The sequence below is a fragment of the Canis lupus genome, chromosome 23 (assembly GCF_011100685.1).
Source record: "Canis lupus familiaris isolate Mischka breed German Shepherd chromosome 23, alternate assembly UU_Cfam_GSD_1.0, whole genome shotgun sequence".
NCBI lineage: Eukaryota > Metazoa > Chordata > Mammalia > Carnivora > Canidae > Canis > Canis lupus.
The window spans coordinates 29,002,722-29,018,318 of NC_049244.1; the positions used below are offsets into that span (position 1 = coordinate 29,002,722).

Here is a 15,597-nt window from a genome sequence, read left to right on the forward strand (position 1 = left end):
ACCCCCAGGAAGAGCGCCCCCGAGCTCCCGTATCCTTTTATGACCAAACTGATTTCAGACGGATCTGGAGGAGGAGGATAGTAGCAGTGAGTTATAAAAGTTCCAAATTTCCTTACAATGATTTTCAAAACATTAGAACAGAATGCTTGTGTGAGTTGCTGGGTCAGAGTAAGAAATAGCTAGATTTTAAACAGCGTCTACTATCCTTCACAAACAGATGAATGTGCCCGAGAACAATTCCCTGGCTTTAAGAACAGGTTACTAAGGTCATTTCCTCTTCCCATTAGGCTCCCCGTGGCTGGGGCCAATTGAACTGACAAACAAACAAACACAGATTAACAGGAGAAAAAGCATACAAACTTTATTTGATATTAATATTTTTTACATGGCATAGGGGGCTCTCTAGAAAGAAGTGACAACCCCAAAGAAACAAGTAGGCCTGAGAGCTTATATACCATTTTGACAAAAGTGATAAATTTGTGGAGAAGTGATAAGACAGAGGATGGAGATTTAAGCTCTAAGGGAAGTAAATTGTGGGACAGTGACTAGGAACTATATGGGGGAAACTAATGGAAAATGGGGGTTATTTTAGTATGTTTGTTGACACCCCATTTTCAATGATAAGAATATGCTTTCCTGGGGCACTTTTCTTGTGGTAAATTTATGCTTTCAGGTAGAAGCGGGGGAAAGCAGAACTCTTCCTACATCTCCCATTTCTCACTTGCTTTCATCTTCAAATAATCTTTATGCCAAAATGGCTTATTTTGGGGTGCTAGATCCTGATCCCCATGATGCTTAGAAAGACAGATATAGGCTGAAAACATCTTATCCTCCTGAGATTTGTGCTGTACATCATACCAGGCTTTCAAAAAAGGGAAAGGCAGGGGGAAGTGCCATTTTGGATCACGGCCCCATGCCTTACAAAAGAAACTCCTTTTGGATCCACCTTCCATTTGGTCCGCTGGGAGTGAGGGTAGTGGTGCCAGATTGAAGGCAACTGGAAGAAAATCACTTTTTATTATTACTAGTGGGCAAGTACTTTCTCCTTCAGCCAGACTCAGTCTGGCTTTGGGGCGACTCCAGGGTTGGTATTAATCACTAAGCAAACTGTGAGATGGTGGGTGGGAACTGGCTGGGGGATTAAGGAAGTCAGAAGATGCTGTTATGAAACCCTCACAGGGGTCCAAAGGGACTCCTCTGGCTTGCCGCTTTGTAAAATATATATATTTCCTTCATAAACACCAATTGACCTTTCTGCTTTCTATTTATGCAGAGGAAATGCCATCAGCTATTTTGGATGATGCGGAGATAAGGCACACACAGGAGAGTGACAGCAGTTAATTATTTAATGTATTTGGGGCTGAGGCTGCAGTGAAAGCTCTAGGTCTATTATAAAGTCCAGCCATCACAGTGGGCTCAGGATGAAGGAGGCTGACGAATCAAACAGTAGCTCCAGGGGCGAAACACCCCACTCCTCTCTCAAGATGATGGGATCACTAACTAATGTGTCAGGAGATTGGGCCAGGCCACTGAGATGATAAAGAAGCAAAAAATGAATAAATGAGGCAGAGGAAGGGGTGTGGGGGGGGGCAGGAGAGGGGGCAGGCTGGGACACACAGTAAAGTGTTTTAAACTTCTGCAGGGGCATCTGGGGGGCTCGATTGGTTAAGCTTCTGACTCTTGATTTCAGCTCAGGTCATGATCTCACGTAGTGAGAGAGCCTCGAGTAGGGCTCTGCACTCTGGGCAGGGTCTGCTTGTCTCTCTCTCTCTCTCTCTCTCTCTCTCACTCTCTAATTAATTAATTAAATGCTTCTGCTGCAATCTGCATAAGGAAAAAAACACAACTTCACACCAGGTGACTTGCACGCTACACTCACTCTTGCCATTTACTATGTGACCTAGGGCAAGTCGTTTTCTCTGAGTCTCCGCCTGCCTACATCTGAGGCTGCTGTGAAGAACAGGGAAGGGAAGGTAATAGGCTCCATCACATGAAATTGGCAGTGGGGTTCAGCGTAATGCGTGGAAATGCTTTCAATCTGGAAGATGCCCTTAACTTTGGAGGAGGACTCATTAGCTTTGATCGTCAGGCTGCCTGATAGCCCATCCTTGGGAGATTCATCCCCAAAGCCTTCCTTAGGCTTCTAAGATTCAACTACTACCACGCAATCATACCCCGAGAGTAAACATTTTTAGCCATTTTCAGCCAGCTCTTGACTAGAAGTTAGCTGACAGTGGTCTAATAGCTTAATAGGGGCATGGAGAAGGCAGCTCTGGAAAGGCAAGCAAGGGGGCTCTAAGGCCAGCTCTGAGTCCTCACAATGCCTCAACACACCTCACATTTCATGACCCTGCCCATGTGACCCCCAGAACAAGCAGTGTCACCAGTGCCCTTAGGAAACTCAGTTATTCCCTAATTTCAGAAGGAAAATCAGAAATCTGCTCCAACAAATATGCCACAATAAAATAATAAAATATGATATAATATATTCATTAGGAATACCAAAGCCATTGGCATTTATGGAGAACTGAAATCTTCAAGAAGAGTATTTTCAAAGTAGACTTGTAGGGTTAGATTAGGAGACAATCTTTGAACAAGCTAGAAATTTTTTTTCTTTCAGAAATATTATGACTGTTTCTTGCTCTGAGAGATTGAGTTTTGGGTTTCAATTTACCCCTCTCCGGACCCCTGACTAGTCCTTTATGACTTCATGGGTCTTCCCACAGAGGGAGTAGATTTCCCTTGACTCTGAGTCGGGCCACAGAACTTGTTTTGGCTGAGTGATCATGCAGGAGCAGGAAACTTGCAGGGGCACTAGATTTTCTTCTCTTGTGCCTCTGCCCTCACCTGCCAGCCCGCCTGTCACAGGGGGAGGATGAGAGATGGGGAGCTGCACCACCCTCAGCCAACCTACAGAGTCAGCCCAGCCAATGATGAATAAAGCAGAACTGCTCCAGGCCATCTGCAAACTCTTGAGCCAGGAGCAAATGTTCATTGCTGTATGCTCCTCAAGTTTTGTGCTTATTCTGCTGCGTCATTATGGTACTGAGCTAACCCATATACCTGACATCACTCTCTACCATTTCTCTTAACACTTTTTGTCATGTCCTCGGGGCTTCCTTTTTTTTTTTTTTTTTTATTTTGCATTTGGATTTTTATAAATTTGGAGAAAAGTTTACTTCTAATGAAATGATTTAATGGTTTCTCAGAAAAAAAGTGTGGATCCTCTTTTTCAAAATGGTGAACCATGAACTCTGTCCTTCCTGGTTTTCAGCATGTTTCTGGAAGCTGCTGCACAGGAGCATGGAGCCTACCAAGACCACCTCATCTGCAGATATGGTCTAATTCTTCTTTGGATTTTACTTCAACATGTATTGAGTTCCCAACCCGTACCAGGCATGTAGGCACAGGATTTTGAATGATAAGCATCCAACAGGCAATGATTGGGAACAGCCGAAATGTCTGTCAACAGATGAATGGATAAAGGAAATGTGACATATTTATGTATATACACAATGGAGTATTAGTCAGCCTTAAAAAAGGAAGGAAATCCTGCCATTTTCTACAACATGGGTGAACCTGGAGGACATTATGTCAAGTGAAATAAGCCAGACCCAGAAAGATAACTGCAGGGTCTCACTTCTCTGTGGAATCTAAAAATGTCAAGCTCATAAAAGCAGAGAGCAGAATAGTGGTTGCCAGGGCTGGGGTTGGGTTGTTAGATGTTGGTCAAAGGTTACAATGTGTCAGTTATATATAGGACAATTAAGTTCTGGAGATCTAATGTACAGCAAGGTGACTAAATTAGAATACTGCACTACTTTCTGCTTGAAATCTGCTAAGAAAGTAGATCTTAAGTGTGTTTTTTTTTTAAGTGTTCTTACCACACAGAAAAGAATGAAAATGGTCACAATGTGAAGTGATAGATATGTTAATTAGGTTGATTATGGTAATCATTTCACGATGTATATCAAAACATCACCTTGGGGCACCTGAGTGGCTCAGTGGGTTAAGCCTCTGCCTTGGGCTCAGGTCATGATCCCCAGGTCCAGGAATCCAGCCCTGCAGGAGCACGGAGCTTTCCCTCTCCCTAGGTATCCCCACTCATGTGCTCTCTCTCACTCTCAAATAGATAAACAAAAGCTTAAAAAAAAATCACCTTGTGCACCTTAAAATATATATATATATAGTCAATTATCCTTCAATAAAGCAGCGAAAATTTCATCAGGCACTTAAGAGGGAGGAAAGATCTCACAGGCCTCAAGAACACAAACATGGAGGACATTGCATGTGGGTTCTGGGAGTTTGAAATCTGTTTGTGCTGGTGGTTCATAAAGTGTGGGGATGATTACATCAGGTTTGAGAGGAAGGTGTAGCAGGCAGCCTCCTAGATGGCCCTGAATGATCTTCACATCTGGTATTCTTGTTTGTACATTGCAACAGGGTGGCCTGTGTGACCAATAAAATACCGTAGAAATGGTGGTGTCTCACTTCTGTGACTAGGTCACAAGACATGGATTCCATCTTGCTTTCTCTTGGATCACTCACTCTGAAGGAAGCGGCCACCATGTCTCGAGGACACCCAAGCAACTTTATGGAGACGTCTATCTGGCGTAAAATTGAGGCTTCTGCCAATAGCCAGCACCAAGTTGAGCCACCTGGGAAGCAAATTCTCCAGCCCTAGGCAAGCCATCATTTGACTGCAGCCCTTGCTGACGTCTTGACTAAAAGCATCACAAGAAACCCTGAGCCAGAACCATCCAGCTATCAGTGACCCACGGACGCTGAAGGAGTAAGTGTTCACTGTTGTGTAAATCACTCCATTTCACAGTATGATGCAGTAATAGATCACTTATAGAGCAAAGCTCAGATTTGGGCTGTTGAGTTTGTCTGCTGTGTTCTGTAGCCAGGGCCAGCCCCCTAAAGAGGTCTCAGCAAAGCGTGGCTTTTGGCTGTGTCATGGGACTGTGTGGAGGGCAGGTTTGAATGGGGTGAGGCTGGAGGCAGGGCAAGGAGGCATTTAGCTGGGGTCCAGGTGAGAAAAGGTGAAGTCAGGGCCTTGTGGAGACAACACAAGGGAACCAGGAGAACTGAGGACTGACTGGGGGGTGTCTGTGAGGACTCCTAGGTTCCTAGCATGGGTGACTGGGCCATTCACAGAGCCGGGGATGCAGGAGCTGCAGGGGGAGTGGGGAAAGAAACACCGAGTCCATTCCTCGGTGTGTTGGGTGTTCGGGGTGCTTGTGGGGTATTCAGGTGAAGAGGTCCAGGCATGAAGCTGGAGGTGTCTGTAAAGTTCTTATAATCAATGGATCCACCTAATGAACTCCAGACAACACAGCAGTGGGTATTTTAATGCTGGACCTGCAAACAACTAGAGTAGGGCTGCCTTCTGTAGAATGCCACCTCCTTTAAGGCTGCTGGATTTGATTTCAGATATGTGAGTGCCCCCCAATAATAATCGCAGCGTCTAGCCCTTTCAGTAAGCCCTATTAGTAACCCCAACTGGCTTAGCTGACAGCTCTCTGCTGGTGCCATCTCCTCCCCACTCCTCCATTGTATATCCTTCAAAGTGAGTGGTTCCTCATCTTGGCTCTGCTTTTGAAACATCTGGAAAATTTTATGAAGATCAAGTGGAATAATTTAATATTTTCTGGTAGATGGTAGATGCTGGTTGCAGTCTTCTTTCTGCCTGAAAAGTGAGACTAGACCCTTACCTTTTTCTCCCTCTCCCGGACCAAAAGGATTCTGTCGGTGAAAGGGTTTTGTGAAATGCAAAGCTTTATTCAAATGTAAATTATAACCTTTACCTTCAGGAGAAGTCAAAGATCTTTTTATTTTTAACTTTTACTATAGAAAACATCAAACTGTATAAAAGTAAAGAGAATAATATAATAAGCCCTTATTATGGAACATCACTCAATTTCAGAAATAATTCACAGCCAATCCTATTTTATTTCTATTCTCACCTACTAGCGCCTCACTGGATTGTTTTTATCATAAATTTATAAATATTTCAGCATGTATCTCTGAAAGATAATCTTTTTAAAGCAGTAATACTATTATCATGCTTAAAAATGATCAATAATTGCTATCAAATATTCAGTCAATATTCACATTTCCTTACTTTTTGTTTCTTCAAATGAGGGTCCAAATGAAGCCCAATTGCTTCAACTGATAGGTCTCCTCAAACTCTTTTTATGTATAGAATCTACCTCCATCTCTTTTTTCCCCTTGTAATTCACTTATTGAAGAAACCAGGTCATTGGTCTTGTAGAGTTTCTTTCAGTCTAGATTTTATTGGTGGCATCCTCCTCATTTAAAAAAAATAAACTTAATTTTAAAAAAAGATTTATTTATTTGAGAGAGAGAGCAGGGTGAGAGGCAGAGAGAAAGCATCCCAAATAGACTCCCCACTCAGTGCTGAGCCTGACAACAACAGGGCTCAATCTCAGGACCCTGGGATCATGACCTGAGCCGAAACAAGAGTTGGATGCTCACCGGATTGGGCCATCCAGGCGCCCTTAAGCTTTATTTTTTGTAGCAGTTTTAGATTTACAGAAAAAGTTGTGAAGATAGTACAGAGAGTTCCCACATAATTCCCCCAGTTTCCCTATTATTAATATCTTACATTAGCATGGTGTGTTTGTTACAATAATTGACCGATATCCATACATTATTATTAATCAAAGTCCATACTTTATTTAGATTTTACCTTAGCTTTCATCTAACGTCCTTTTTCTGATCCAGGATCCTATCTAGGAGACCACATTATTAAATTTAGTCATCAGGAATCCTTAAGGTATGCTTTGTTGAGACAGTTTCTCAGACTTTACTCATAGTCAATGACCTGAACAGTTCTGAGGTGTGGTGGTCAGGTATTTTGTAGAATGTCCCTCCAGTGGGGTTTAATGATTTTCTCATGATTAGACCAGGGTTATGTCATTTTGGGAGGAAGACAAGTAACATGAAATACCATATGCCTCACATCGTATCAAGGGTGCATACTGTCAACATGATTTATTACTGTTGATGTTGACCTTGACTCACCTGGCTAGACTAATGTTTGTCAGGTTCCTCCTCAAAGTCACAAAATTGCTTCCCCCACTCCTTTCCACACTGTCCTCTTTGGAAGGAAGTCATTATTTACAGCACACACTTAAGGAGTGGTCAGTTGTGGGACACCTGGGTGGCTCAGTGGTTGAGTATCTGCCTTCAGCTCAGGTTGTGATACCGGGGATCATGGGATCGAGTCCTGCATCAGGCTCCCCACAGAGAGTCTGCTTCTCTCTCTGCCTATGTCTCTGCCTCTCTCTGTGTGTCTCTCGTGAATAAATAAAGGAGTGATCAGTTGTGCTCCACCTCCTGAGGGACACAGTATATGTCGAAATCATTTCAATTCTTCTGCCTGGGAGATGTCTCTTTCTGCTCATTTATTTGCTTCATTATTTTTTAAAGTAAGCTCTACACCCAACTTGGGGCTTGAACTCAAACAACCTCCAGGTGTGCTACTGACTGAGCCAGCCAGGTGCCTCTACTTGCGCATTATTTATATCAGAATGGATTTGCAGATATTTACTTTATACTATGGGTTATAATCCAATACTACTTTATTTTGTTGCTCCAATTGTTTCAGCTTTGGCCACTGAGAACTCTTTCAGTTGGTTCTTAAGTCCCTGTCCCTTTGACATACTCCTGTCAATATGGGTTTTTTTTTTCCATTAAAAAAAAAAAGATTTCTCACATCACAAGATGCTCCAGGTTTATCATGTATCCATTAGGTATATTTCTTGTCCCAGGGCTTGAATCAGCCATTTCTCCAAGGAGTCCAGTTCCTTTTATTAGAAAATGGTATTGGAAATCAAGCTCTGGGTACTGGGTATGCTTTTTGCTACTGGGGTATGACTGCTTCTATCCCCTCACAGCTGACTGAGGAAATTTGTGGACACTAACCCTTGTATACACACATACCTATGACTATTTTTATATGTAACCATCTGTATCTAAGTTAATCTAAACACAAATTTATACTGATGGCTCCAGCTCTAATCCACTACCACATGGATCAGTTTAGCTTCTTCCTGATATTTAAAAGATGTTCTTTTGTATTTCTTATAGAATTGTAGTTAGATCCAGATTCAAGTTCAGGTTATGACAAGAATATTTCATAGTAGATGGTGTGTTCTTCTGTCATGAGGTACATAATATCTGGTTTTCTTTTAGTGATGTTAGCAGTCATTGGTGGACATTTCCTATGATCTATTAAAGTTTAAAAAATAGTAAAATTATGATTGGCTATATCTTTTCTTCTTTGATTAACTGGAATACCCTATATGAACTTCCCCTCATTAACTATTTGGGAGCCCTGAGGTACAGCCCATAAAAAAAAAAAAAAATTAAAAAAAAGACAAGATAAATGCTGAATGCTGAATCCTTTTCTTCCTCCTCCTCCTCATTATTATTTTAGGATTCAAATTATATTTATTGAATCAACGGATTGATTATCTCAGAGACTCCCAAAATTTCTCAGCTCTCTGTAACTTAAGGTGTCGGTGAATTTTTCATGGCCTCCTTAAGCCAAAGAAATAGCTATCAATATCATTTACTAATTAGTTAGGTCCAAGTATCTTAAGAAGTGTTTATGTCCTCACAACACGGCACCTGCTTGTCACCACCTACCATCTCAAAACCTCATTCCCTGTTACACACAGATTTTCATCCCACTGCAAAAAAAAAAAAAAAAAAAAAAAAAAAAAAAACTAGCTTCACAAAGATAGGACGTCAGCAGAAAGGATGCTGCCAATCTAATATTGAATCTAATCACTGAAATCGAAGCTAGTAATGTTCCCGATGTCTGAAAGAGACTGCTAAGTTTCTGGGGAAATTTAAAGTATCTCTCTGTGCATCTGTAAGTTGTCAGGATGCACTGGCTAGGACCCTCAGAGTTCATTTAAAATAAATAAAAAAGTATTTGTTAAAATTTTAGATTTCAAAATTTTTCTTTTATTTCTTTTTTAGTATTGAAGTATAGTGGACAATGTTGTATTAGTTTCAGGTGTACAGCACCGTGATTTGACAGGTCTATGCACACGTACGCACACGTCAGTGCTCCCCACATCTGTCATCGCCCACGTCACTAGACTCCCATTGCCTCTATTCCCCGCGCTGTACTTTTCCCCTCCATGATTCATTTTATAACTGGAAGTTGGCACCTCTTCGTTCTCTTCACCTATTTCTCCTATTCCCTCGCCTCTTCATTATTGTTCAAATGAACTCATCCTTCAGCATCTTCCGAGGCCGACCACCGAGTTACGTCTGGGTTCAGTACCACAGTGAACCTCAGCGAACCTGCAGTCGCCCTTGAGGGTCACGGCAGGGCTCAGCGATCCTCCCGCGGCCTCGCCTGCGGGAACCTCTGCCTCGGGGGGGTGGAGCGGGAGGGGGTGCGGCCGGCGCCCCCAGCGAGGCGGAGAGCAGTTCCCGAAGGGGTGGCAGGCCGGGAGGGCGGTATCGGCGACTGGCACGGTCGGTCAGGCTGAAAACGCTCCGGGCTCCGAAGCCCTTAGCTGGAGTCACTGGCTGTCGCCTTGGTGGCGCCGGGTGTTCCACGCTGCCGTAGAGGGAGCCGGACCCATCTTCAAAGGCCTCCTCCGGCAACCTGGAGAGAAAAGCGGCCCGAAGCTCTGGGAAGGGCACGACTCTCCCCCGGAGGGGGGCAGCAAGTCGCCTTCGGAGCGCCCCGCCCCGCCCCGCGCCCCGCCCCGCCTGAACCTCCGCAGGCGCGGCCCCCCTCCCCCGCCCGGGCTGCCCCCGCCCCCGCCCCGGGCCTCGGCCCCCGGCCCCGCCCGCCCCGCCGCGGCCACTGTGACCCAAGCGTTACTCGCCGGGTTCGCCAGGCGCCCGGGCCTCCGGCCACGCCCTCAACCCGCCCGCCCCGCCCCGCCCCGGGCCCAACCCGGACCCGGCTCCCGGCTCCCCCCGGACTCCCGCGGCCGCCGCCGCCGCCGCCACCGCCCCGCGCCTGCAGGCCCCGCCCCGGTCGGCTGCCGCCTGCCGCCCGCCCCCTGCGCCCTCGGGACCGCGGCGCGGGGCCATGGCCGGGGCCCGCAAGCTGGAGCTGCAGGACGCCCTGGCGCTGGGGCCCGGCTGGCGGCACGCGTGCCACGCGCTGCTCTACGCGCCCGACCCCGGGCTGCTGTTCGGCCGCATCCCGCTGCGCTACGCCGTCCTGGTGAGACCCGGCGCCCCGCCCCCTCGCCCCCCTCCCCCTCCCCCTCCCTCGCCCTGCCCTCCCCTCCCCTCCCCCCCGCTTTCCCCTCCCTCCGCCCCGGAGACCCCGGCCCCGGAGCGCCCGGCCGACCCCGCCTCCGTCCCCCGCAGATGCAGATGCGCTTCGACGGGCGCCTCGGCTTCCCCGGCGGCCTGGTCAACTTGCAGGACGGCTCCCTGGAGGCCGGGCTGAGGCGCGAGCTGAGCGAGGAGCTGGGCGAGGCGGCGGCCCACGTGCCCCTGGAGCGCGCCGACTACCGCAGCTCGCACGCCGCGCCCGGGCCGCGGGTGGTCGCCCACTTCTACGCCAAGCAGCTGACGCTCGAGCAGCTGCTGGCGGTGGAGAAGGGCGCCCCGCGCGCCAAGGACCACGGGCTGGAGGTGGGCCCGCCCCGCCCGCCCCTGGAAGCCGGGTCGCCGGGCCCTTGGGCCCCCTGCCCCACGGAGGCCTCACCCTTCTCCCCTTTTCGCCGGCCTCTGCGGTGGTTTTTCTAGAACACACCCAACCCATCCAAATCTCTCTCGTCCCCGTTGATTCAGCCAAGCCTTGCTCCCTAGGCCCCTGACTTTCTTGGGTAGAAGATGTGGCCACTTATGGGGGCGGGGCCGGGGGGGTACTAACCACTTTGTGGTTAGGCTAGGAGAGTAGGGGAGTGGACTGTACACGGCGAGGGTTCTCAAACGTTGGCAGGTATCAGGATCATCTGGGAAGCTGATTACTGACCCCACTCCCAGAATTTCTGGCTCGGAAGGGGAAGGAGGGAAGGACCTGGGACTTTGCATCTTTCAAAAGTTCCTAAATGATGCTGATATGACTGATCTGTTGTATTTTTTGAGAACTACTGGTGCAAGGCCAAGCGTGCATCCTGGAGGCAAGAGCCGCTAAAGGTTTAGTGCTGTGGGAGGGATTAGCATTTCTGAAACTGGATAGCGTGGTCATTTGTCTGTGGAGAGCTGGGCCCACTGGGTATAAGATCTAAGTCCTCAGGCCTGGTTCTGCTGGACTGATCAGGGATGAGACCCCTGATCTGGAAAGATCTGTCTAGGATGAGCTACCGATCTCACCGTCACCTGTCTCCCTTCCTTTCACAGGTGCTAGGCCTGGTACGGGTGCCCCTGTATACCCTGCGGGATGGTGTGGGAGGCCTGCCTGCCTTCCTGGAAAATTCCTTTATTGGAGCTGCAAAGGAGCAGCTGCTGGAAGCCCTTCAGGATTTAGAACTGGTGGAACCTGGTTCTCTTACAGCCCATAAGATCTCCCTCCCTCACTAGAGGCAGCCCTCTGTGGAGCCGTGGAACCTGAGATGAGGTCCTTGGGACAAAGGAGAGGAGGAGGGAACAGGGAATGTTTTCTCTTCTGAGCTTGATAGATGATAACAGATTAAAAGCAGTATGTGCAGTATGTCTGAATGGAGCTCCCGCCCCCCTGCCCCCCCCCCCCCCCAGCCCAGCAGCTCTCCACATCCAGAGCAAAAACCTGCAGCTCATCCCAGGGACCCTGGCTAATCCTCAGAGCCTGCCCCCTCTCTGTCCATTTGCACACACACAGCATGGTAGCCCCCGGACATAGGAATGTCCAGCCTATACCCACGTACAAGCTGACACCTCCCCATAACCACCACATGCAATTTAACCAGGAAGTGGCATGTGTGAGGTATAGCTTGTCATCAGAGCCACATCCTTGTTAGCGAGGAGAGAGAAGCAACACGGTCGCTTTACCCACTGAACATGGTCACATCCTTGCCTGGGTGTTGACAGAAGCAATATACCCCTGGAAGGTGGGTAGAGAATCCTAACCAACCTGCTGTCTTCTGAAACTGAGCAGAAGGGTGAGAAAAATGGCTTGGTCTCCTTGGATTTGAGACTTCAGGGTCCTGGTACATCTCCAAAGCTGTCATCTGGGACCCCTTAGACGGGACATCGGAAGGGAATGGACCCAGCTCTAGCCTACCTCTGTCCTCACAAAAAGAGTCTGCCAGCAAAGAGGGCTTGTAGCGGAGCCTCAGAGCCCTTTGGTTTTTTCACCAAATAATCAGTATGAGGTACTGGAGATCTGGGGACAAAAGAGTCATAGGTCTTGCTCTCCACAGGGTTAAAGGGCTAAATGGCAAATTTCAGGCTTCATGGGCCGCGTGGTCTTTGTAGCATCTGCTCAGCTCTTTCATTTCAGAAGTAGCAACGAACAATAATGGGCATAGCTGTGTTCCAGTAAAACTTCATAAAAGGAGGTGGCCAGCCCGAGGGTGATAGTATGCCAACGCTTGCTCTAGAACGGACGATAAGTAATCAATTTAATTATGATGCCTATTTACTTGTTTCATTTATGTCAGTGTTAAGAAAGAAATAAAAGATTGATACAGGCCTTGCCTTGACATTTTTTACTTTTTGCTAAGGTGGTCTCGAAGGGAAGGCCCTCTGTGAAGAGCATGTAAGCTGAACGATAGGGAGGAAGTACCAGGTAGGAGTGTGGGAAGAATATTCTAGATATGCTAGGTGGTAGCATGTGTTAAGATTCTGAGGAAGGATCTTGGCAGATTATCCCACATCAAGGGTAGGGAAATTAAACTCCATTTCTCAATTGGGGTGGCAGAGAGATAAGCAGAGAATTTGCAGTCCTCTTCACCAGAGCATGGTCTAGAAATGGAAAGAGGCCAGTGTAATTAGGCTCTAGTAAGCAAGGGGAGAGGATGCTGGAGAGGTAGGCAGGAGCCAGATGGCACAGAGCCTCACGAGGCATGGTCAGGGGCTCCGGTGTGTGCAGTGTGACCTGGAAGGGGGCAGGAGAGGGTGTAGATGAGGGAGGCTGCCATAGTAGCTTACATGGGAGATGTGGTGGTCCGAGCCACAGTAGCGGAAGAGGTAGAGAAGCAGATGCATTTGAGAGAGCTATTGGTGTCACTAAGTGGCACTCGGATGGATTGAGTGTGGGGTGAAGTGAGGGAAAAGAGGATTCAAGTATGACTTTTCAGTTGTGTCTTAAGTCATGCAAGTTGTGGATGAGGGAAAACCTGGGTGGGAGCGGAGAAGCTTCTACAGGGGGTAGAATCAAGGTCATTCTGGGCATGTTGAGACAAAAATTTGTGAGTCGTCTGTATAAAGAGGGTACAGCAACTTGGTAGATGAGGTCAGGCAGGGAGAGAAAGAAGAGAAGAGGGCTCAGGATGGGGCCCCGAGGAAGCCCGGGTCTCAGGGTTCAGGATGAGGAGCAGGCCACATTGAAGATGACCGGCAGTCGAGAGGAAGCTGCTTGAAGAAAGCGAACTCTGCTAAGTGCTTATGAGAGTTTTGGTAAAAGGAGGGCAGAACTGTCCATTGGATTTAGTAACAGGTTTTTGGTGACTTTGAGGGGAACAGTTTCAGGAAAGGGTGGGAGGCAGACAGGAGTTGGGTGAGTGGGTGGGTAATGGGGGACTGGATAAGGGGAGAAGTGGGTCCAAAGGGCTGTGGGGCAACGGCCCGACACCTGGAGAGGGCTGCGGGTCAGGGGCAGCGGTTTCTGGTGGGGGATGGAGCGTGGGTGTGCTGGTGGAAACAGGAGAGAGAGGCGGTGCTGTAGGGGCACAGTCCATGCAAAAAGAGGAGGCAGGAGCCTCTGATGGGAAGAGGGACAGGTCCTGCAGCATCCCAGGCCTCAGGGAGAGGAAGAGGAAGGAGGAGAGGATGATGGAGTTGGACAATCGATTGAAATGAAGTGATCAGGTGGATGTGGGTGGACGATGTTCCCAGAAGGTACAAAGTAGCCATTCATCATGGCGTGGAAAGGCAAGTTGGTTAAGGAAATAGCAGAATTGAGCTATTGGGCAGGGTTGAGCTATAGGTCAGTTTAGGGTAGGAATCTGGGCCCTTAGATGTGTGTGTGGGGGGGTGAAGGGTAGGCACGCATGTGCACGGTTTCCTTGCCTCCTGGCACTTCAGTCATCAGCTTGCCCTTTTTTTTTTTTTAAGGTTTCCTTTCCTTTCCTTTCCTTTCCTTTCCTTTCTCCTTTCCTTTCTCTTTCCTTTCTCCTTTCCTTTCTCCTTTCCTTTCCTTTCCTTTCCTTTCCTTTCCTTTCCTTTCCTTTCCTTTCCTTTCCTTTCCTTTCCTTTCCTTTCCTTTCCTTTCCTTTCCTTTCCTTTCCTTTCCTTTCTTCTTTTCTTTCTTTCTTTGAGAGAGAGAGCACAAGTGGGAGAGGGAGAAGCAGTCTTTCCACTAAGCAGGTCCCCTGAGATCATGACCTGAGCAGAAGGCAGATACTTAACTGACTGAACCACCCAGGCGTCCCAGCGGCCTACTTCTTTAAATTCCTACTCAGTCTCCTTATTTAAGGTAAGTCTCTCGTGATGTTGAGGGGGAGCATCCATGGCCTTCATGTATCACCCCACACACACAGCCTCCCAGTCAGGGGCTCTTTTCTCAGCAAGCCACCTTAAAGGTGTCCGTCCATTGTTCTGTGGCTTGAGAACATGTCACTTGCCCTGTCCCTCCAGTCCACAGGCAGGTGGAGGGTCTGGGCCGGTTTCTCTCCCTGGTTTCTCCCTCTCTCACCCATTGCCGTCCTGCTGCTGGACTAGGAGACCTGGGTATGCTTGGCCACATGGGATCTCCTTGGCCTTGTTAAACCAGTCATTGGGTGGAGAAGATGGCAGACTTCTAGCAGTCCTCACCCCCTCTGGGAACCTGAGCATTTGTCTCCAGGAACCTGAGTGGCCCAGGCCACCTACCCTCAAACATATTTCTGCCTTTCTCAGCAGAATCCACTGCATGTTCACACTTCTCAGTTCTGTGCTTTTACCTGGAGTATCAGATTGCTGGTGCTGAGTTAACACTTCTGGGCCCCATGTCCCAAGCCAAAGTCCTACTCCATTATCAAGTTTCTGGCAAACCTATTAGAAGCAGAAACAGGGGCCCCTGGGTGGCTCCGTGATGGAGCGTTGGGCTTTTGCTCAGGTCTTGATCCTGGGGTCCTGGGATCAAGTCCCACGTCGGGCTCCTTGCAGGGAGCCTACTTCTCCCTCTGCCTGTGTCTCTGTCTCTGTCTCCCTCTCTCTTTGTCTCTCATGAATGAATAAATATAATCTTAAAAATATAGAAGCAGAAACATTTGAGGGAAGTATAGCTGGTCCTTCCCAGTCACTCAGGTCCTGGGAGGCTGCTAAGTGGAACAGACCAAGGCTTAGGTAGAGACGTGGACAGGGATGTTTTCTGTGAGTTTCATTTTATTGCAGAGAAAACATTTCCCCCCCATACTTTCTACCCCCACACAAAATGAATAGGACAAAACATTAGAGGAATAAATATTTTATCTGTGATGAAATTGTGAACGGTCTCAGAATTTGAACCAAACTAAC

General features: G+C 47.9%; 2 protein-coding genes and 1 long non-coding RNA gene across 5 annotated transcripts in view; 2 read left to right on the forward strand and 1 right to left on the reverse strand.

The window, feature by feature from the left end:
- Positions 1–8,619, forward strand: part of NEK11 (NIMA related kinase 11) — a 255,460-nt gene extending 246,841 nt beyond the window's left edge. Inside the window, exon 17 of one of the 3 annotated variants that reach the window (XM_038570831.1) lies at positions 4,504–8,619. In XM_038570831.1, the coding sequence (XP_038426759.1) occupies positions 4,504–4,684 (181 nt within the window). In that variant the 3' untranslated portion in view covers positions 4,685–8,619. Of the gene's footprint in view, positions 1–3,274; positions 3,460–4,443 lie in introns of those variants that run through there. The other 2 variants (XM_038570834.1, XM_038570833.1) reach the window with 2 other exon arrangements.
- Positions 8,620–8,980: 361 nt separating this feature from the next.
- On the reverse strand, positions 8,981–10,639 carry LOC111091931. Its single transcript, XR_005377022.1, has 2 exons — positions 10,361–10,639; positions 8,981–9,658 (listed from the first exon to the last, which is right to left on the reverse strand). It is a non-coding gene; the product is annotated as an uncharacterized LOC111091931 (long non-coding RNA).
- NUDT16 (nudix hydrolase 16) lies at positions 10,070–12,631 on the forward strand. The gene is made up of 3 exons (XM_038570846.1): positions 10,070–10,231; positions 10,381–10,650; positions 11,362–12,631. The coding sequence occupies exons 1-3, from the start codon at positions 10,094–10,096 to the stop codon at positions 11,539–11,541; spliced, it is 588 nt and encodes a 195-aa protein (XP_038426774.1). The 5' UTR covers positions 10,070–10,093; the 3' UTR covers positions 11,542–12,631.
- The last annotated feature ends 2,966 nt before the right edge of the window (positions 12,632–15,597 follow it).